The 21,990-nt window shown below is 41.2% G+C and overlaps 2 protein-coding genes and 1 long non-coding RNA gene across 5 annotated transcripts; 2 read left to right on the top strand and 1 right to left on the bottom strand.

Annotated features, from left to right (window-relative positions):
• The first annotated feature begins 10 nt into the window (after positions 1-10).
• nxph2b (neurexophilin 2b) lies at positions 11-8,574 on the top strand. Its single transcript, XM_046857457.1, has 3 exons — positions 11-285; positions 547-655; positions 6,403-8,574. The coding sequence occupies exons 2-3, from the start codon at positions 596-598 to the stop codon at positions 7,141-7,143; spliced, it is 801 nt and encodes a 266-aa protein (XP_046713413.1). The 5' UTR covers positions 11-285; positions 547-595; the 3' UTR covers positions 7,144-8,574.
• Positions 8,116-18,847, bottom strand: spoplb (speckle type BTB/POZ protein like b). Of its 3 annotated transcripts, none has more exons than XM_046857454.1 (13): positions 18,575-18,845; positions 16,273-16,378; positions 14,387-14,515; positions 14,156-14,272; positions 12,706-12,827; positions 12,462-12,613; positions 12,242-12,369; positions 11,536-11,713; positions 11,378-11,433; positions 10,686-10,808; positions 10,441-10,583; positions 10,081-10,134; positions 8,116-9,191 (listed from the first exon to the last, which is right to left on the bottom strand). In XM_046857454.1, the coding sequence occupies exons 3-13, from the start codon at positions 14,414-14,416 to the stop codon at positions 9,047-9,049; spliced, it is 1,248 nt and encodes a 415-aa protein (XP_046713410.1). In that variant the 5' UTR covers positions 14,417-14,515; positions 16,273-16,378; positions 18,575-18,845; the 3' UTR covers positions 8,116-9,046. The 3 variants fall into 3 exon arrangements, with proteins under 3 accessions (XP_046713410.1, XP_046713411.1, XP_046713412.1); XM_046857455.1 differs by lacking the exon at positions 18,575-18,845 and adding an exon at positions 18,130-18,527; XM_046857456.1 differs by lacking the exon at positions 10,081-10,134 and having other exon boundaries at positions 18,575-18,847.
• On the top strand, positions 16,733-20,171 carry LOC124391107. Its single transcript, XR_006926905.1, has 4 exons — positions 16,733-17,918; positions 19,166-19,324; positions 19,427-19,480; positions 19,709-20,171. It is a non-coding gene; the product is annotated as an uncharacterized LOC124391107 (long non-coding RNA).
• The last annotated feature ends 1,819 nt before the right edge of the window (positions 20,172-21,990 follow it).

Raw genomic sequence — 21,990 nt, 5'->3', positions numbered from 1 at the left:
TGGTGCGTTCTCGCTCCTGATTGGACGCAAGCTATCCAAAATCTCCATCCAATCAGAATTTGCGCGCGCGCTGCTGCTGCTGCTGGACGGCGGCGCGTCAACCTGCTCGCAGCAGCGGACTTCAAACGAGAGGAGCGCGTGCCCGAGCGGAGCGAGCAGGAGCTCTAAATCTCTGGAAAGGATTCTGAAGACCTCCTCCGCACTTGAGGTTTTTCTTTTGTGTTTTTTTTTTTTGGACGCTGCGAATAGAAATAAAGAATAATTCAACATGCACGGAATTGACCTGTGAGTTCCAAAACCTTCTCACGTCACATTGTTCATGCTCTTCTGCTGCTGCATGTTCTCGTGCAGCACGGAGATGATGTTTGCAGGCTGAATGAAGACATTTCAGTCTTGCAAACATCATTTGCACTCATGCAAATTGTTAATCCATGAATTTTTGACATTTCTGCAGAATTATATATTAATATAATGTGTGTGTGTGTGTGTGCAAAATGTCAAACCACTGGTTCTGTGTAACTTCTGGAATGTGTTCTCCCGACTTAGTCTGAAGAACAAATTAATCAGTGGACCTGTTTTTTAAAGAACCACCTTCATGTCCAAAGCCCTGAAGATGAAGCATCTTTCTGCACTGCTGCTCTTGTGCTTGCACGTGGTAAGATTATTATTATTATTATTATTATTATTATTATTATTATTATTGAAAACTCAGCAATATTGCAAATAAAAAATAAATGTAACAAGGCCACATTTTCTCAAAGCCCAATTTATTGATGTCTAAAAACAGAATTGGTTTTATGCAAAAAGATCGAACCTCGACGGAGAAATAAATTGATTATTAAACAGTTTAAAAAGAAGTAAATTTTAAATAAATCAAATGGTCAGTTCCATTTTTTTAAGCAAGTCTGCAGGTGTGTGTTTCAGAGAGGCTCTAAAGCACTACGCTTTTTGGAGTGTGTGTAGGCTCCTAAAACACTTGATTCAACTAATCAGCTATAGAATCAAACACTGGCTGTGGGTGTGTGAGAGCAGGAAGAACATTAAACCGTATAGGATGGGACGAACTCCTGGCCCCATGCGCTCTGAAAGCGTTCTTCTACACCTGTATCTCCAAATACTTATCATGAAGCAGTTCCTGGGAAGGAATATAACGTATCACGATCCACCTCAGGTGACAACGAGGTACTGAAGCTTTAGAAACCGTAGAGAACATGATGAGGAGAAAAGGATCTGCAGAAATTGCAATGCAATGAATCCTGCTGTATTCATCGTCCACGAATTTTATCTGTTCGATATTCAAAATGCTGAGTCAGGGGAAAAAAGGAGTAAGACAACAACAAGACACAATCAACAAACGACACTTGGTTTTCATTGTTTCTTCAGCCGTACGAGCACGAAATGAAACGCCGCTCCCTTAGGATCAAGGTGCTGCTGAAAGACTGTACAAATGAACCCAAAATCATGGAGAAAAAAAGTGCACGTGTGCTGCAAATGTGTGCAAAAAAACACAAACACAATGACAGTAAACGTGCATGGTTTATCATACAATTCTGATTGTATATAAAATAGTAAGTACTATGAATGTAACCAGGTTTTTTTTTACAGCAATTTGTGCAGAGTTTCAATTCGTGTGTGTCTGTGTCTGTGTGTGTGTGTGTGTGTGTGTGTCTGACAGTCCACTGTTTTTTGTATTGAAGAGTCTGATGGCATGTGGGGAAAAAACTGTTACACAATCTGGACGTGAGGGCTCGAATGATTTGGTGCCTTTTTTTTTTTTTTTTGCTGTGTGTGTGTCTGTGTGTGTGTGTGTGTCTGTGTGTGTGTGTGTGTGTGTCAGCCAAAATGTTTGTGGCTTTGCAGGAACAGCGAATGTCCGTGATGAAGGAAAGAGAGACGACAGAGACACAAAGAAAGAAGAGAATTGACTCAGTTTGAGGGAAAGAAAAAAAGACAGGAAGGAGAGAAAGTTCAACAAATGAACCCACAAATGAAATATAAAAAAAATTAACTGATCTTCAGAAATTGAAGTATGAGGAACACAGTCGATTGTATATTCGATTGTAGAGTCTTCAGAGGTTTTCCAGACATCCAGGCAGAATAAGATACATTTTTTTCAGCTTCCACTTAATTAAATCCTCTGTGTTCATGGAAAGTATTTAGTGCAGATCAAACTGACTGATTGGAGTCGAGTGGAACAAACACAACAGCAGCAGGTTTTTATTATTTGCATAATCTATCTCTGAAGAAAATCCATAATCCACTAATTTTCCACCTCGGATTTGTCGTGACGCTGAGTCTAGCGTGGATTTTTAAGGCGTTTATTTTTAGGCCCGTATGCCGAAAAGACACGTTTTTAGTCCTTAAGCCAGTTACGTTACAAAACCAGGACGTTCTCGGGGGTCGCGTCCTGCCTGAGAGTAATCCTTGCACTTTATTTTTCTTCCAACTGTAATCAAATATACTTACACTGGATTAGATCTCTAATCTCACGCTTTCCGTAAAGATGGATTGCCCGATTTATTATTTTTTAGGAGTTTTCTTCGAAATGTTCTCAAAAAAGGATTACATGGTCCTCCATGAGGAGCCTTATAGAGCAAACTGATCGGGTTGTAGTGGAGAAGTGGTACTTTTCAACCTTCTGGTATTCTTCTGTGTCTGGTTTAGATGCTCCACCTCTAAGCACCTGAGGAGATGTCTGAGGACAGTTCCAGGCCTATGCTTCAAGAAGTCATAGCTCATGGTTTGTGGTGTCAGTTAAAGTTAAAGGATATATTCGAACAAGGCAGGTTGTGTGAGAACTAAAGTACTGTCATTAGCGATCTATGATGAAAGACTTTCCTGGTTCGATTCTTACCTCTAGTTTCATATTGAACATTATAAGAAGTTTTTAAAAACAGAACAATAAAAGGTCATTAAAATTGGTTGCTGGTAAATCATGGTATATCAGTGGTGCAGGTGTTGGAGATGTGGTTCTTGTACCTGAGTCACTTCTCATAGACTTTGAGTAACTGAGAGAATGAACAGGAAGGAGAAGTTTTGACCCTCTACCATCATGATCTAAGAGAAAACAGTGGTCTCTTAACTATAGAAAAACCAAGAGTCCAATAAGCAAAGCCTTGTTTGTCACTCCTCTGGTAGTGTAGTGGTTAGTGATGCGGCCTCTGCTATCTGACTCACCCGGTTCAATTCCTACCCCTTAGCTTTCCTTTAAATTGGTTCAACAATTTTATAAATGAACCAAAAAAGGTCCTAAAAATCAGGTTCTTGCAGGAGATCCTGTGGCTCAATTGGAAGAGCTTTACCTCTGGGTTGAGAGGTTGCTGGTTCAAACCCCAGCCAGGGCTCAAAGTTAAGAGTGTGGAAGGTTCCAGTGACCGTAGTGATGAAGGTGTCAGAAATGGCTGCGTGGATGGTTTCAGAGGGCGTATCCTGAACCAGGGGGGCAATATTCAGGCGTCTGCCCCCCTGGCTTCTGAGAAGCTGAAAACAGGGGGTTATGAAGCAAAAACATGCAAAAAAGTTTCAACATAGGCTCCGGACAAAAATGTGTACTTTTCCTCCTTCTCTCATCCCCCTAAATGCAAAACAATCACTTTATTTAATTTTCCTGAGGCTGTAACCCAGCAGGTCTTCACAGCCACCCACTCCATTACTCACCACACACTAACTTCCACACAACTTACCCAGTGTGGGAACAAGCCAGATTTGAACCAGCAACCTCTAAGCTCAGAGGTAAGGCTTTTACAACAAAGCCATCAAGTCCCACAACTCACCTTCTTTTTTTTGGGGGGTTTATCCTTCGTTTCATGCTTCAAAGCAAGAAATTCAGACCAGAAAGAAACACAGAAAGCAGGATTCGAACCCTGAACCCCACCAACAGTAAATACCAGTCTTAACCCACTGAACCATCTGGAAGGACAGGCTGCGACAATTGTTTAGAGCAGGTCTATCTTTTCTTTCAAACCATCAACACAAGAATATAATGCTAAAGACAAACTTAGGAAGCAAACCCATATCGTGACTAGCAGGGACAATGCAGGATTTGAACCCTGATTCACACCAGGCATTAACCCACTGAACCATCAGGAAGGACACGCTGGGAAGCTTGTTTAGAGCAGGTCTATCTTTCTTTTTAACCCATCAAAACAAGAATATGAAGATGTAGGAATCAGGAATTTAGCCTACCTCATGACTAGCAGACAGAAAGCCAGGTTTGAACCCTGACCACCAACATTAGCAAAGTACCAGCCTTAACCCACTAAGCCATCAGGAAGAAACAGGATGGGAAGCTTGATTAGAGCAGATTTATCTTTCTTTTCAAACCATCAACACAAGACTTTAACGCTAAAGAAAGATGTAGGAAGTGAATACAGATACAGTAAGTAGCACAAGTTGAACCCACATTGTAAATAGCAGGATTCGAACCAAGATCCCCACCACCAGCGAGCCACCAACGTTAACCCATTGAACCACCGGTGAGGACAGACTAGGAAGCTTGTTTAGAGCAGGTCTATCTTTTTTTTCAACCCATTAAAAACAAAAATATATCGCTAAAGAAAAATGTAGGAAGTGAATCCTGATCGTGACTGGCAGGCAGAAAGCAGGATTCGAACCCTGAACCCCACCAAAAGCACAACACCTGATTTAACCCACTGGACCATCAGAGAAGACAGACCAGGAAGTTTGTTTAGAGCAGGTCTATCTACCTTTATACCATCAACACAAGACTATAAAGCTAAAGAAAGATTTAGGAAGCAGGAACATAACCTACATCGCAACTAGCAGGATTCAAACCCTGATCCTCACCATCAGCGAGGCACCAGCCTTAATCCGATGAACCATGGAAGAGATCAGACTGGGAAGCATGTTTAGATGAGGCACAAGCCTTAAACCACTGAGCGACCGCTGCTGAAAAGCATGTGCTTTTTGGAGGGTTCATACTTTGTTTCATGCCAGCGCAGTAAGAAAGAAGGCATGTAGGACTGGCTTTGAAACCTTATCACCAGCATGGACTATATTAAGGACCATGTTCAGGCACAAGCCTTAAACCACTGAGCTACCACAGAAGTGCGTTTTTTTTTTTTTTTGGTGGGGTTATCTTTCATTAAAGACCAGGAAATCAAGAAAATAATCAAACACAGAAAGAACAGAATTGAAATGTTTTCAGAGTAATAACTACTTTTTACTTAAGTACATGTCTGAGCCAAAACTTCTTTACTTTCACTTGAGTAAAAAAATATAATCAGTACTTCAACTTTTACCCGAGAATTTTAAAACATGAGGATCTGTACTTCTACTTAAGTAAAGGATGTGTGTACTTTTGCCACCTCTGCTGATTACTACTAAAGGAACCTCCACTCTTTTGGAAAAGCTTTCCGCTAGATTTTGGAATGTGTGTGTGGGAATTTCTGACATTATCAAGTTTAGGCTGGACGACCTGGTGATGTTTGTTTATCTCAGGTGTTCAGTGGGGTTGAGGAGGTCAGGGCTGGGTGCAGCATGGGACCATGTCTTTATGGAGCTAGTAAAGGGAAATATTGAGGCTACAGCAGATAAATTAAGTCAGGACAGTTGGGTGCTTTTAATTTTGTAGCAACAGTTTAAGAAAGACCCACATCTAGATGTGATGGTCAGGTGTCCACATTATAGTCCAGTTATGCAGCTGGACATTGGGTGTTAGAAGATTACTAATACATGCAATAGTCAGTAAGTGGAAAGCTGCTAACTAATACAGTTGGAAAAAGAAAACAGGAAGTATTTCAAACTAAAAGAAACCAAACCTTTAGTTAGCTACTTTCTTGTGCTCTGTTTGAAAATGTGTCCTTTTTTTTTAAAGTCCATGTAAAATTGTATTAGGCTTTATTAGAAGAAGAAAAAAGATCCTGAAAATGTTCTCAATTGAATAAATATGAATATATTAATGAATAAATATAATTAGATAATTAATAAATTAGAATAAATAAATAATAAATGCAGTCTCACGTTAAAACAATCAGCATGTGGTGTCACCTCTAGAGGCCGCTCTCGTAATGACAGCGTACTGGAAGCCGGAAAAACTATGTATGGATTTATGCCGAAAGGTCCGACAATCAACTCTTGGTGCTGATTAATCGGTCGACCTTTACTAATTTACTGAGGGAAAAACTCATCAGGTAGAAACTGTAAGAGGAACCAGACTCTAAAGGAAATCTAATTTGAGGATTTCCTTCTGAGGAACTTTCCACTCACATAAGGTGTTGCATTTGATTGCAACGCCAACATTATTTTGCGGAGGGTAATTAGTATGAAGGAGGTTTAAGTGTACGATTGTGTCGGTCACGTTTTTCTCTTTACAAAAGCAATTCTTGATTTGTTTAAAAAGTAATAAAACCAATTTTTTTTGTTTCTGTTTTGTGTCTGAAGGTCATATGTGACGCAGAGCCCAGTGCAGCAGCTGGCCTGCTAGAATGGAGGGAAAACCATAGACAAGAAAAGAGCATTTCTCAGCACGGTTCACGCTCGGATCTCTTCAAACCCCTGTGGCTTTTCTCGCACCCGTCCTTAACCGGTGAAGCCCCTCAGCAGCTTGCAGTTCAAGACCTCTGGACCTGGCTGTTTAATCGCACCGAGGAGAGCGAACAAAGTCTGGCCAGAGCCAAGCGGAGGCCCATCGTCAAGACTGGTAAATTCAAGAAGATGTTTGGTTGGGGAGACTTCCATTCCCATATAAAGACAGTCAAGCTGAACCTGCTCATCACCGGAAAGATCGTCGACCACGGCAACGGCACGTTCAGCGTCTACTTCCGGCACAACTCCACAGGCCTCGGCAACGTTTCGGTGAGCCTGGTGCCGCCTTCCAAGGTGGTCGACTTCGAGATCGGCCAACAGGAAACTCTGGACGTCCCAAAAGACGACAAGTCGTTCAACTGCCGAGTGGAGTACGAGAAGACTGACCGGAGCAAGAGGACGTCCTTTTGCAGCCACGACGCAGGCAGGGTGTGCTTCCAGGAACAGACGCAGAGCCACGTCTCCTGGCTCTGCTCCAAGCCCTTTAAAGTCATCTGCATCTACATTGACTTCTTCAGCGCTGACTACAAACTGCTGCAGAAAATCTGTCCGGACTACAATTACCACAGTGACACGCCTTACACTTCCAACGGGTAGACATTATTTCAAGACAGCCATGCTCGGGGAGTTTCACAACCCCGGCTTTCCTGGTTACCTTTTTTCTTCCTTCTGACGAGCGAGTGGGCAGAAGTTCTGGAAGCAAGCCTTACCGGAGGTCCAAGATTATTTGAGGGGGGGATAACCGTCACAACCCGTGTTTTTGCATGTTCTGGTCATTCGATAACGTTGTAATAGTATTAAATTGTACATTTGATCATCAAACGGTGGACATACACGTGCACACGCACCTTCTCACGCTTGTTCATTTGCTCCGAAACCATGAGAGAAGATAAGAAACTAGATCATCACTCCTTTAACGCGTCCGCCGTGAACGCAAACGTTCTATAATCGTAGTGTACGTCGGGTATCTTGATTCATTCTGTACAATTCATTCTGTAAATTAAAAACGTGTGATCCCCAAATGATTACAGATGAACTGTTGATTGGTATATTCTGAACCCAGGCCTGAGGGATTATTGTACGTAGGACGTCAAAAATTGTAATGCCAGAGAGAAGACGAAAGGCTGAAATAGAAGTGTCCTGGTTTGACTAATGGACATTCAGGGTTCCTGTCTCAACATTTTGACACACACGTATAAAAAGGTTTAATTGATCCTGGGGTTTTTCGTTCTATATTAATTCATCACTCATTATTGATTACAGATTTCACAACAATGCCATTTTTCCCCTATAGAACATCGGATTTTTTTTATGTCAGCAGTTATAGCGGTCTTAGTAACTGCCAAGTCAGCAATTGTGTACATACATTTCATTCCCCCCAGTCACTGTAGGCCAATCATACTGGAGATTTATTGTCCTGGTTAGAGTCAAACCACAATCAAATCCGATCTGTTACAGAAGAATATTGAAGATATTCAGTCCAATCCTGAGCTCTGCTTACCGTTTTCATGGATTTACCCCGTCCCTATGAGTTTCCTCTGCCCCCCCCCAAAAAAAGTTAAGCCTTCGTGTGCTTTTTGTGTTTTAATTTCAAAGCAAATAAATCAAAGTTCTTTAGAACCACAATACATTTTTCCAAACACAAAGAACTCTGCCATTTTTTCGAGTAAGCAAAGCTGCTAATCATAGAAAATAAACTCCATACAACTAAAGTCAAAAATAAGTCTTGTGTTGGAAAAAAAAAAAAACTTTTGTAAACAATATGATAAACAAATCTTCATATTTACCCAATAGTGAAGGAGGTGCAAAATATCGACACGTTCAGTTCTGCTTTTGTGTAATACTCATAATTACATACTCAGAAAGAATGCATCACATTTCACCAAGTATTCTAATGCAGAATCTCAGGTAATACTTACGCCCATATTTACTGATGTTAAACACACTAGTAAACATTTCGGAAAAACAACATGGGCAACATGGGGGGGGGTTCTTGCTTTAAAAAAAAAAAAAAAAAAAAAAAAAAGAGTGTTCGAGGAAATGATTTCGCACTTGACACATGGGTCCGTTTTCTCGAGAGTTCACGGGTTTTTGTCCTCCAAAATGTCCATAAATCACAGGCAGGGCTTTAACATTCTGGATGCCAGTTAATGTGCCCACGTTGAAAACCGTTCACAGACAAGGGACCTAAACATCACCTCAAAACTACGGTGTTACGGAAGAGAGTTAGTGCAATCCGGACAGGCCTGGAGGGAAAAGGCATGTCCTTTAAGGCCATTTATCAAATGACACATCACTGAGCAGAGAGGAGCCAGCTCGGAGGCGGCCATTTTAAAGCTGGTTCCTCCTTCTTCGTCGTCGTCTTCTGCAGTGAGCAAAGCGCACTGTAAGCTAGTGCAGTCCTCCAGCTGGGCTTTAGTACGGGTGAAAAGGGAGTGAAGGGGGCACGAAGGAATCAAGGCTGGCTGCTGCATCTTTCCGAAGCGCGTCATGGCGACGGTCAGGACTGTTTAAGCCTTTTCCTGGGCAGGCCGAACGGAGGACACTGGGCTGACGCGAGGGCACGGAAGGCTTCGGCCACAAGGTGAGGATGGGACTGGATCATGGCCTTCCAGCCTGCAGTCTCCATTATGTCTGCTGCATGACTGAAAAACAAAGAAAAAAAAAAAAAGCAAGTAAGTCACTGCAGTAAAGACGCATAATAAAGGAAAGTGGTTTTAGCAACAACACCAAGCTGCCACTGCTGGGCCCTTAATCAAGGCCCTCAACTTCTCAGTTAAATGAGAAATGTAAGTTAAGTGCATTTGCCAAATGGCTCTGGGTTTGGACAGAGGGCATGTGTTCAAGTCCCAGCACTGCCAAGCTTCCACTGTTAGGCTCTTAAACAATAATCTTATTGTTCCAGGGATCAAGGCCCTAATAACCCATACTGCTTCGGGGGTGGAATATCATGTCTAACACTGAGCTCTGACCAGAGCTTCCTAAAAAAAACAACTGGGAGATGAAAAGAAAAATGATTTCACTGTGCTGGATGTGAGAAAAGCCTTCGATCCTATTATTATTATAAAACAAACAAAAGCTACCAAATATATTTCTATTTATTACCATTTATCCAATGTATTATTGTTTGCTCAAAACTCCAGAGTCGGATAACGTCACCGCCGTGATCAGCTTAGGACGGAGCCCTCGTTCATTACCGCAACGAACGCCGCATGAGCCGAGAAGCAGCAGCAGCAGCGCGGGTATTACATTACCGTTTCATCAGTTTGGTCATCGAGATGCGTTAAAACAATTTTGGTCTGAACAGTTTGGAAAATCTGTTCCTTAAAACCTTCATCATGCGGTATTTTTTTTATCCTCATTTAGGCCTCTTTCCAAAATTAGCCCCGTAAACACAGATTAGCAGAGATAACGCTGCACATCGCCGGTGTCTGATCGCATCGTGCCGCTTCGTTCGCCGGCGAGATTCTCTATCTGATCCTTCTGCCTCGGAACAGACATGCCTATATTGGGAACATGGCGGCGCATACGTACTTGCTATTCCAGTTCTTCCCATCTTTACAGCCCAGTTGTCTGAGAACGCTGCACCTGCAGAGGAGAACAGGTAGTGTTGCAAAAACATTGGCACTACTTACACACACACACACACACACACGCTTACACACGCGCAACATCTCTGACGGCTTTAACATGTACCCGAAATTGTTGCTATATTTGGCGTATTCACACCCCAGATGAGTATTAGTTTAAGGGTGTGTACACTTATGTAACCAGGTCATTGTGGGTTGTGTGCACGCCTAGTAATCACATCCGCGTTTTCTGGTATGTATAGCGCACTCATGTGTGGAGTGTCGGAACCCAGGCGACGCGAAAGAGCGGCAAGAGCGGACTTGCCTGTTGATGAAGTCTATGGCTTGTGCTTTGAGCTGTTCGGCGCTGTGCAGGTCTGCCAGGATGAGGATGTCTGCCACATTCTCGACGGACAGACTGTTGCACAAAGCCTCCTCGCACATCACCTTCAATCTCTCCAGAGCGTACTGTGCGGAGAAAGAGCGAGAAGTGAGGATAACGTGGCGAGCAATGACTCGTGCACTGCTAAAGATCTTATCTTACTCGTTTACGGTCACTGCCGCCCTCACCTTGTCTGCTGCGGCTAACAGGTGATCGGCCATTTTGTCCAGGTTTGGCGCTTTGTCTGTGTAGATAAAGACCATCATCTCTCTAAACACGTCCGGTTCGACGTCGCTGATGTCCACGCGGTTCTGCGGGGAGGGAGGAAAAAAAACAAACAAACACAAGTCTACATTTATACAGAAAAACCATCTGAAGGAAATCGCTTGCTTTATAAAAATCAACCGGATCCTGAAAGATCACCTGATGAGGCTCTGTTCCAAAAGCACACATGCTACTGGACAGGTAGTCCAAGACAGGAAGTAAAAGTAACTATAGAACATCTAATACACTATATGGAAAAAAGTTTGTGGACGCCTGAGCCCAAGTTTGGTGTGTGCTTCTTGAACATCCCATTTCTGGTGTCCAAATTCGGATTCAAGACAGGAAACTTTCCATGTGAATAAACTGGGAATTAACTAAACTGCAGCTGATAACAGGAACCAGATTCAATGCAATTCCAGTTGAATTTCGACCTGCATATTCATCAACCGCCAATTCCCATACAAAAGTGTCCCGGAAATTTACCAGGGATTTTCCAACCCGTGGCAACCCTGGTCTTAATACACCAGTATACTACAGAAATCTCCTCGTCCTCTCAAAAATTGATCGATCTGACAGAAATCACTGTAACCAATCATGTATTTTTTTTACTCCTTACCTTTTTACTCTCCTCCATTTTGTGTTCGAACATGGCATTGAAAACCGGTGACCTCGCTGCAAAGCAAAACGTTGCAAAACGTTAGCAGGTCAGAACAAAGAAACAAACAAACAACAACAGAAACAGAACAATTCAGTTGGTGTAATCAGGATGCACACCTGCCAGGATGGATTTGTGTGCTTTAAACTCCTGTCCTCCCACAAACAGGCTGCAGTCGGTGAACCTGGATCCCTCCCACAGGCTGCCCAAGTCATCAGCCAGCTGACACTCGGGCACCTTTAGCATGTTCATGTTGGATTGACCGGAAATGTTCACAGAGTCCTGCACCACACTCACCTATGAGTATAGAAAGAAACCATCAGGACAGAAGGACATGCACAGTGAACCCTGTTCTCAAGTGTAACAAGAGCTGCACTTGACTGACTAATTCAGTGACGTGAACAGAGGTTGCCATGGTTTTGATAAGACATTAGTGTGATGATGCAGATATTGTATAAACACTATATTGGGACACCTGATTTTTCCAGACACATTTGGTTCTTTGTCTGAACTTGGAGACCTCTTCTCCATGAAGATATGTGTTGGAGCGAAAGATCTCCTGCTATGGAGCTCCAACCCTTTTGTACACCTTTGGAATGAACTGGAAAACTGACTGCACCTCAGGCCTCCTTATTACTACCCTTACTATACTAAATGAGCACAAACCTCCAAGAGCACAGTCCAGAATTTAGAGGAACATCTTCCCAGAAGCATGGAGATATATTTTGTTTGTTAAAAGGAACATGCAAATATTATGGTCACGTGTCCACAAACTTACTCTATATAGTGCGTTTTCATACAACAAATAAAGGAAATTCACAATACCTCACAAAAAAGTGTAAGCTTGTCATCTGGTAGAAGTCCATTCGCTTCGTCAAGTAAGAAGTCCCGCCTGATAAACTTTTTGAAGCCCCAATCCTTGCCCTGGACAAATCGATACGCTCTTTGACTTTCTAAAGAACGGCAAAGCGAATATGATTGGTTAGTTAACTGTACAGAAAATAGCACACCATTTCATTTCATTAGAAGGCAGGGGGGGGCTCACCCATGGCTTTAGTTTCTTCTCTTTTGGCGTTCAGCAGGGAGAACTTGAACTTTGCTCTCACTTCACTTTTCGGACAGTTTACGAGCAGCAGGTAGAGGGACAAATAATCTTTACTCTCATCATCGAGCCCTTTCGGATTCACTCTCAAACACCTAGAGGAAGAGGAATTGCAGACATTTGGATATAAGACATTCGGAGATCATTATATGGGAAACAAGCGGCCTGATAGAACGCTAACCCCCACCATTTCATTTTGTCGTTGGGTCCAGAAGAGAATGTGGAACTTTTCAGCACCTCTCCCATCTCCTCTCGGCAGAAACTGAAGTTGTTTATCGTCCACATGTAGGAGAACTTCACTACTTTGACCTGCCAGGTAGAATATTTCTTTTATGCATTAACAATAGAAGTGATGGACCGTTCTAAACAGGCAATGAATTCAGAAATTCAACGTTTTAAAAAAATAAAAAAAATTATAAAGAAATAACCTTTCACGCTCTCAATAATCGAAGTCCAGACATATGCTTTCTACAAGACCAAGCCTTTCATCATCAACTCCTGGCCTTTCAAGGTTAAGCAATATTTCTGTGTCAAAGCGCGACTGCGAATCTCCGTTATGACGCCGAGAGGTGGTTTATGGGTAAGGTGCGCTCACTCTAATACTCATCTGCTCCGGTTGAATAGAACGTCCGATTTAAAGAAATGCTTTTACATATTAAATCCCTTAAAATCGGCTTTTTATATGCCGTCTCTCACCGGGCTCTCACACACACACACACACACACACACACACACACACACACACACACACACACACACAAAACACACATTTTCATTCCAATGTGATGAGCAGCTTTGGTGTGTGAGAGTCTGCAGCTGGACATTATTACTTCTTCTTCTTATAATAATGATAACATGTATAACCACAAATGTAAAGTCTAAAACACGTCATAGCCAAGTTTGTCTCGTGAAGAACATACGGGAGAACCCCTGAACAATACCCCTTATATCCACCTCTATTAGCCAACAGGTATCACAACATACCAAAAATTTCTCTCGGAGCTCTAACTTAATCCCTTTTAAATCTTTTCATGCTGTACACACCTACGCCACAGGTTGAATTTTTTTAGACTGGCGTTTTGTTTCATTCTCTAACCGAGTGCATGAAAACCTTTTTTTCCAGTATCAAGTGATTTGAAACTCCAGAGTTAAGTAGGAGTTAAGCAGCAAAATACAGATCTCTCATATCTATTTTCATTTTCTGCTCCCATGAGACATTCCAGTGTAATAATAAGCACTTACACGGTGGGACCAGAAGTTTGTGGACACCCAACCATCAGACTAATGTGCTTATTGAACCGTCTTACAGAAGTAGTCCCTTTTTTTCCCCCTGGTAGGCTTTCCAGTAGATCCTGAGGTTCGACTGTGGCTCATTAAAGCTACAAGAGCATAAGTAAGTCTGATCTCAAGCCCCAGTCATCCCAGTTTAAGTTCATCCTCAGGGTTGAGGAGGTCGGGGCTCTGCGTAGGGTAGGACACCCGAAACACCTCTCAAACTCTAACCGTAACACGCTGCTTCTTCATCGAACTCACTTGTGATGGTCAGGTGTGCGCATACTTTTGTCCTTGTCGCACATTTGAGGGCCAGCACATCTATTTGCATACATATGGCTTCAAGCTCCTCTCTTTTCGCTCACCTGTGTGTAACACCAGCTCTCTGCCACAGGTCCTGAGGTCATCTCCCCTGGAGGAGGCGGGGTCGGGACCCGTGACATGGCCAGCTTTATCCTCTCGCGTCCCTTATGAAGCTCGACCTGGATACATAAACTGTTATGTCGCAACTTTTATAAACAGAAATAGTGAGAACTGAGCTACACTGTTAATAACCATATAAATCAGAAAATGAAACTTGATGGTGATCATATTACCTTGTGTTCAAAGAGGAACAGGTTGCTCATGCCATCCTTAAGAGCATGCTAATAAGACACAGGTCTCCACACACTGCTCGAAAACGGCTTCAACAGTGCATCCTGGCTCTAGACTCCTCATAGCCCATGCTACACGAGGGGGAAACAAGATTTCAAGAATAAGAGTCCTCTTTGTGCGTTCACACGACGATCATGACCGCTACATGGAAGCAAGACGGGCGTTAATACTTATACGCGATTAACGCCGACTGCCCGATGGCTGAGCAATCACATCAGCGGGGTTTAGAAACTAGCCAGAATTTAGGGACCCTTCGAGTGACTAAAGACTATAAACATGACACATGACCCATGTCCAATTCCATCATATAAAACTGCAGCTACTAGACTATGTGAATTCTGTGCGACAAAACCGCATACGTCACCACTATATGCATTCATTTCTGCTCATTTCCACATAGGGTGCTGATAGCGCAGGAGTTCATTACAACCCTATGATTAAATACATTCAAGCTTCAAATCAGCCTGCTTGAAACATGTTTCCCCCCTGAAGACTCTTGAGGTATGAGGTATTCGAGCCTCGGTCTTCCCTAAAGCACATTAAGAGCCATAATCTCCAAATGGAGAACACTTGGAAGAGTGGCGCATCCGCCAGGCTGCCAAAATGTCTCGAAGGGTTACAGCTCAATTATCCGGGAAATTACAAAGCATCCTATGAAAACATGCAAAGAATGCTGGGCTTGTTTTTCTGGCCTCTGCGCCGGCTGTAGTGTTCAAGACTCCAGCATTAGAAAGAGATCTGGCCCAGAGGAGATTCATGGGAAATAAATGAATGAATCAATCAATGAGCAAACAAACTACACACTAAGACTATAATAGATACTTGTATTTTCTTTCATGGCTATGATGAACCTGGATGATGCCCAAGCCACATGGGAGAAAATGTTCTGTGCTCAGACGAGTCTAAAGCAGATATTTATTGTTTTGTGATTGCCCAGACTCTTACGTCTGGTGGAATGCAAACGCCGCATTCCGTGGTTAAAGCATCATATCGCCAGACCTGCCAGTGTTCCTGCGATGGTGATAAAGACGCTGATTCGCCTGCTACATTGACGTGACTCAAAAAAAAAAAAAAAAAAAGTGTGTCAAAGAAATATTGTGAGAAAAAAAATAGAATGACTGCTCTGATGCGAACGAGTGATATTCGAATAGAGGAAGTGTTATTTCTATATCCAGGTTCCTGTTTGCTAATATTACACCGCGTGTAGAGATCGGAAAACGGCGCTCCAATACACTTCGGCGGCGACTTGAAACATACGTGAGTGACAGCGATATGAAGGCGCGAGTGCAGATGATTTTACAAAGCTCTCTCTTTTTTTTTTTTAACGATAAAAAACATTTGACCTACACTATATCGCCAAAAGTATTGGGACGACTGACATGTGATTCTTTCCTGGACTGTCAACACAAAGTTGGATGTACAGGACGTCTGGGGCATTAATTGTTCCCTTTGCTTGAACTAAGAGACCCAAAACTATTCCAGCAAGACAATGGCGGGAGTTTGTACAGCCACGTAGGTTAGGTGAGGAGGCCTGGGGTGCAGTCGGTGTGAAAATTCATCCCTAATGTGTTCAATATGATTTAGATCAGAGATTTACAGCAGGAGATCTTCCACTTCAAACCATGTATAGCTTATCTTCATGGAGCTGGCTTTGCGCATAGGAGCGATGTCATGCTGGAAGGTCTCTTAGTTCAAGTGGGGAAAAAAAAAGTCCAATAGCCACATATGGCTGAAAAAGACAGGTGTCCCAATACTTTTGGTTACAACGGTTAACAACATAAAACAGTTTCGAAAGCAATAAAACTCTTCGAAGAGCGCACTTACTCACCGAACTGAAATTAATTAGACGAGGCACCGGGATGAAGACTTGCAGACCACAACACTTGGCAGATGATGTGGAATTCTGGGAAAAGCCACTGCCAACAATATGAAGCCTGAAATGCAAATATAAAAAGGGAGCACATGTTAAACTTTATTGCATTTGACTGAATTCGATCTACATGCGTGTGTGTGTGTGTGTGTGTGTGTGTCCCCTTTCATTGAAATCTTTATTCTTGGCATGCAAAGGTGAGAGAAAGCAATCCTGAACTCTCAACACTGCCGATTCTTTGGCCTTATTGTATTATAGCAGAACTGAAAGTTGCCTGAAGCACAGCTGGAACTTTCTGGAAGCCTCAAAAAAAAAAAAAATCACATCAATTATCTTAAGAAAAATTTTTTTTCATCAAGTGAGACGGACAGGACGGCTGTAAAAGAGCACCGGATACAGACATCTACAAATACCTCAGCGTGTAGATAACAGTCACACGCCAAATCGTTGTAGACGTTTGACTTGCTGTTCAAAAGCAAAAATAAGTTCTTGATAAGAGCAAGTCGGTCAACAGAAAAACCTGAACGCACACAATTTAGACAAACAAACCACAAAAAAACGTTTGCAAAACTTTGTCACTTGATTCGGAGACTATTTGGCATTTTTCCTAAACAAACTAAGCAGCTTTTAGGGCAGATGCTAATGACTGACGGAGTTGATTCGGCTCTTCAATTCCCATCACAGCTGCTGCTATACGAGTTATACCAGCGAGAAAGTTCCCAATGACGACAGTGACCCAGACCAGTGCTGTTCTCAGTTTATCGCGACTAGTCACAGTTCCCAATAACCAATCACAGATCACTGTTGCCTCCCAATACAATTACTAAATATCACTATTTTTATTAAACAACCACTAATTACTATAGTTTCCCATTGACCAATCACAGGTGACCGCTATTTCCCTGCAATGACCAATTACTCATCACAGTTCTCCACAGTTCTCGTCGTTGTTTCCAACAACAAAGTGCAGATTACCAGTTTCCTAACAATCGCTGACTGCCACTGTCTCTCGGTGACAACAACCAATCACAGCTGGGTAAATATTTCAATAACCAATCACAGACAATAGTTTCTGTTGACCAATCACAGACCAGCACTTGTCCTAATGACCAATCACTGCTCCCAATGATGAATCACAGATCAGCGCTATTTCCAATGACTAATCAAACAACAGTTTCCAAGGACCAATCACAGACCAGCACTGTTCCAAATGTCAAATCACAGTTTCCAGCAATCAATTACAGATCAGCACTGATCACTTTTTTTTTTCCTGTCTCACTTTCCGATTTTTTGAAGACAGAAATAAGAGTAACCCTTTTTCCCTTCGCAGATATTCCCTGTTTTTAGTCTCTTGTTAAAAAAGTATTTTGTAAACTATATTCTATTCTACCCCAGAAAGAAAACAAAATACTTTCCACCTTCAGTTATTTACATATTATGCAAATTATCCGGATCAATAGATTAATATGCAAATGAGCCCGATGGCGTCATCACGCAAACTTCTAGTTTTCCAGAAGACTTTAGCAACAAACTGAAGGCGTTCGGACAAAAATAAAACGAGCACAAGTTCATTTTAAAAAGAAAAAGAAAAGCTTTAAGAAAAGGTAAAATAAAAAAAGGTGAAAACGGCGTTTGATATTTCTGTCAAGTATTTCTACAGCTTCGTGAGTGAAATTACAGCAACTACGACAATTCTCGAAGACAAAAAGACAATAAAAGGTTTTATAACACCGGATTAGTTAACGATAATCGATACTACTTTGGCAGTAGCAAGTTTTAACTTTTTATCTCGTGCTAATGGCAGACAAATCTTACCAGCTAAGATGCTACATCCAGTTAGCTTCATGCGAGTGAGTTTATAAAGCTGAACAAATACAATATAAAGAGAAGAATTTCACAGAATAGCGTGTCGCAGGTAGATTTAGAGAATTAGCCGTTTTTACAGATTATTGTGTTGCTAATTATGAAAGGAAACTGAGTTCCAGACTGAAGCACTTAGCCGGTCGTGCTAGCGGCCTAGATTTCCCACACGGCCCAAAACAAGTGAAGACAAAAGCGAACTCATCGTTTCGTTTTGCGTGAAGGAGGAAAAAAAATCTCTCATCGAACAAACCGAAACTATTTCTTTTCACCGAACAAGCAATCGACGGAGCGCTTTTTTTTTATGTAAACAAACAAAAAAATCCGGACTGCTTTCTGTCTTTGTGTCAGCAAATTGAACGGCATTAACATGACATTATTGTTATTATTCTTTACAAACCTCTCAGTCAAATCTTCACAATCGGTCAGGTCTAAATCGCTCACAGATACACGTCTAGGTATATTTCTGCGGGAAATCGTTGGACTTTTTTTTTTTTTTTTTTTTTTTTCTTTCTGCCACAAGGAGAGCTTTTTCCTGCCTCTCAAAACACCTCAGCGCAGGCACATAGCGGCGTCTGCAGTTCTGCCGGAGAGCGGAGTGCGCATGCGCAGCGAGAGCGCTCCTCTCAGAACTTCCTCCTGAAACCGTCCGTCCCGCACCACCACCACCACCTCAAAATTCAGTACTCAATAATGAGAAGATTCAAATCGAAAAAACATTCAAAACAGCAAAAACCAAAATAGTGACACAATACATGACATTGGACTTGGAAGGTTATGAGTTCAAATCCCAGCACCACCAAGCTGCAACTGGTGGGCCCTTGAGCAAGGCCCTTAACCCTCAACTGTTAAGTTGCAAGTCGCTAAGGGTGTCTGCCAAATTGGCATAAATGTAATGTACACAAAATAGATTTTTTATTACAGAATGCAAAAACCTTCATTGTTCACACTTATTTATTCCCACTTATTTATTCGTTTCTTTGTGGTATAGGTTTATGCTTTAACAGTAAGAGGGTTTTGAGCTATGAAGCAAGTGATCAAAATGAAGATGTTGCAAGCAGGAAAAATGGGCAAGCATAAGGATCTGTTTAACAATTTGTGAAAATAATTTGTGAAAAACCACTGGGTCAGAGCAGCTCCAAAACCGCAGGTATTGTGTGGTCCACTTCTATGTAGTGGTTAGTACCTACCAAAAAGGGGTTCAAAGAACGTATAAGATCAGTGTCTCCAGCTTTGTTTTCTTGTGTAACAGGAGGAGGCTCAGTGCTGTTGTTCTCTTCAGTGGCGGTTTCACCGTGCATCAATTGTAAGTATTCCTAAAAAAAAAAAAAATCAAGGTTCCGATAGAAAAAAATAAAACTTGTTTTTTTGTTAAAAAATACTTTGTATTAATTTATGGCATTCTGATTTTTTTTAATCTATTATTTATTATTGCTTAGATCCAAATAGACTTTCTGCGGTTTTGTGTGTGCATTTTTTTTGTGTGTGCATATTATAACAACCTCACAATCAGCATTCCAATTCATCCCAATAGGGTTGATAGCAGGAGATTTTCCACTCCAGTCCATGTGAAGCATATCTTCATGGATATGCAATATTGTGCCTACAAGTTTGTGGAAGAACCACATATGGCTGGAAAAGTCAGGCGTGCCAACACTTTTGCACCTTGATTAATCCATAAACAGCGTCCAAACCGGGTAAAGCAAACCTCTATTGCATGTTTCCTACTTTATATTAATCTTATAGCTCCAATGCAAAATTGAGCACAACATTTGAATGAACAAAACTTGAGTCTTATCCATGTAAGAACATTTTATTATATCGTTAGGCTTTTTAATTTATTTATTTATTTTTTTCTTTCCCCATATCATGCTATCATGGCCATTACTTGTATCTTCATTGTATTAGAAATGATCTTCACCCTGCCTATCTGCCTAAGAATGCTTTTTTTAATAAATGATTTCTAAAGACAGATATAATATCATCTATTATTTCTTATTACAGGCAGACCCACAATTATTTCATAAGTCTGCATTTCCATGACAAAGTAATATGGATGAATGATAAATTATGGACATGTAATGAAAATATTATGAATGAAACGATAAGTCTAAAAGTTTGTGGACACCCGAGCAGAAGATTGTGTGGTTTTTTTTATTCCCCATTTCTTCACATTTACTCCCATTTTTGTTATAATAACCGTCACTCTTCTGGGACGATGTAGGTGTTAGTAAAGTCAGGTAGAAGGACGAGGATGTAGGTGGTAGGTGGACGAGGCCCAGAGGTGGGAAGTAACGGAGTACAAATTCTTCGTTACTGTAGTTAAGTAGATTTTTTTGGTATCCACTATTTATTTTTCAGAACTTTTTACTTTTACTCATTACATTTTTACACAAATATCTGTACATTTTACTTCTTACATTTTCAAAACCGGCTCGTTACTTTAATTTTAATTCATTGATTTGGTGAAATTTTTTTTTTTATTTTCACTGTGCGCCGATTTTAGCCGAACAACCGATTTCCTGTTACTGCGCGTCTTTTTCACTCCGCTGGTGTATAAAGTCCTGACCCTCACTCACCACAGATGTAGACTAGTTTATGGAGATAAGAATCAGCAGGCAGAAGGCAGTGAGAAGTTTGGGGTTAATGTGGATGAGAGAGGGAGTCAGTGATGAGAACATGACTGAGAACAGACACATTCCTGATCATCATCATCTTTTCTCTGCTTGTGTTCTATATGTGGATCTTCAGCCTGGATACAATCATTAGGTAACAACATTTTTAATTAGTTTTGTATTAATGTGTATGTATGTATGTATGTATGTATATATATATGTATATTTGGCTGTCAAAATTAAAATTATTGTGAACGCCACTAAATTTTATTAACGCTATCAATTCAGCGCGCATTTCTGTTTCACCATTTTTTTAGTAAATGTAAATACATAAATAAATAACTAAACCAATTAAAACCTTCGGCAAAAAATACGTTTATCCACGACGTCCTTTCTTAGATATAAAATAAATAAATAAACTCCAGATATTTTTAATCAGTAAACTTTTGTTTTATTTCTGCGCCAAGTCTCAAATCAAACACCAAATCCACCATGTTTTACACAATTTACCCTCTGGGTGGCGTTTTGTGGGTTTTTCCCTCATAATGGTGACACAAACTTAAATTACTGTCTTTATTGATCGTACAGATAAAAACAATACATCATTCAAATCTGTAAAAAGTCTATAATTTTATATATATAAGCTTCCTGACTTGATTTGAAGAGGTGCAGTTTCTACGGTATCACCTCATTAACTGTCCGTGTGGAAACATAGCAAAGGCTCTTAATGATGTCCACACGTCTCTGCACTGATATAGCCTTTATATTTAATCACTGTACATATGCTTACATACATATCACATGCTGTAAATATGATACATGTTTAACACCTCCAAGCTGCCAGTTTTGGGCACCTGAGCAAGCACTTAACTCACTACTGCTCATTTAGTAAATGAGATCATTAAGAGACGCTCGGGAGAAACACTTCCAACAGGAAGTGGCTATATCTCGCTATCTTTGTCTCTATTTTCTCTATCTAATTGTCTCTGTGTCTCTTTTAGTAAATGTCTCTGTTTTACTGTATATGTCTCTCTCTTGCTGTCTCTCTATTTGTTTCTCACTCTTTCTAAAGCTGTGTCTGTGTCTCTTTGTCTTTGTCTCTGTCTTTCCTGCTTATTTACATGTCTAACAAAGTTTTGAGTTTTGAAAGTACTGCCATTAGTGATCTATGATGAAAGACTTTCCTGGTTCGATTCTTACC

The sequence above is a fragment of the Silurus meridionalis genome, chromosome 9, assembly GCF_014805685.1.
Source record: "Silurus meridionalis isolate SWU-2019-XX chromosome 9, ASM1480568v1, whole genome shotgun sequence".
NCBI classification, from domain to species: Eukaryota; Metazoa; Chordata; class Actinopteri; order Siluriformes; family Siluridae; genus Silurus; species Silurus meridionalis.
This window is presented reverse-complemented; position numbering and strand designations above follow the sequence as displayed.

Bases quoted from the DNA above. Each gene is read 5' to 3' on its own strand.
- spoplb (XM_046857454.1), bottom strand. From the start codon at position 14,416: ATGAGCAACCTGTTCCTCTTTGAACACAAG. The intron at 12,614-12,705 runs GTGGGGGTTAGC...CTCTTCCTCTAG, and splicing joins CCCAACGACAAAATGAAATG to GTGTTTGAGAGTGAATCCGA. The intron at 11,714-12,241 runs GTATTGTGAATT...CTATACTCATAG, and splicing joins AGCTTACACTTTTTTGTGAG to GTGAGTGTGGTGCAGGACTC.
- nxph2b (XM_046857457.1), top strand. From the start codon at position 596: ATGTCCAAAGCCCTGAAGATGAAGCATCTTTCTGCACTGCTGCTCTTG. The intron at 656-6,402 runs GTAAGATTATTA...TTGTGTCTGAAG, and splicing joins TGCTCTTGTGCTTGCACGTG to GTCATATGTGACGCAGAGCC.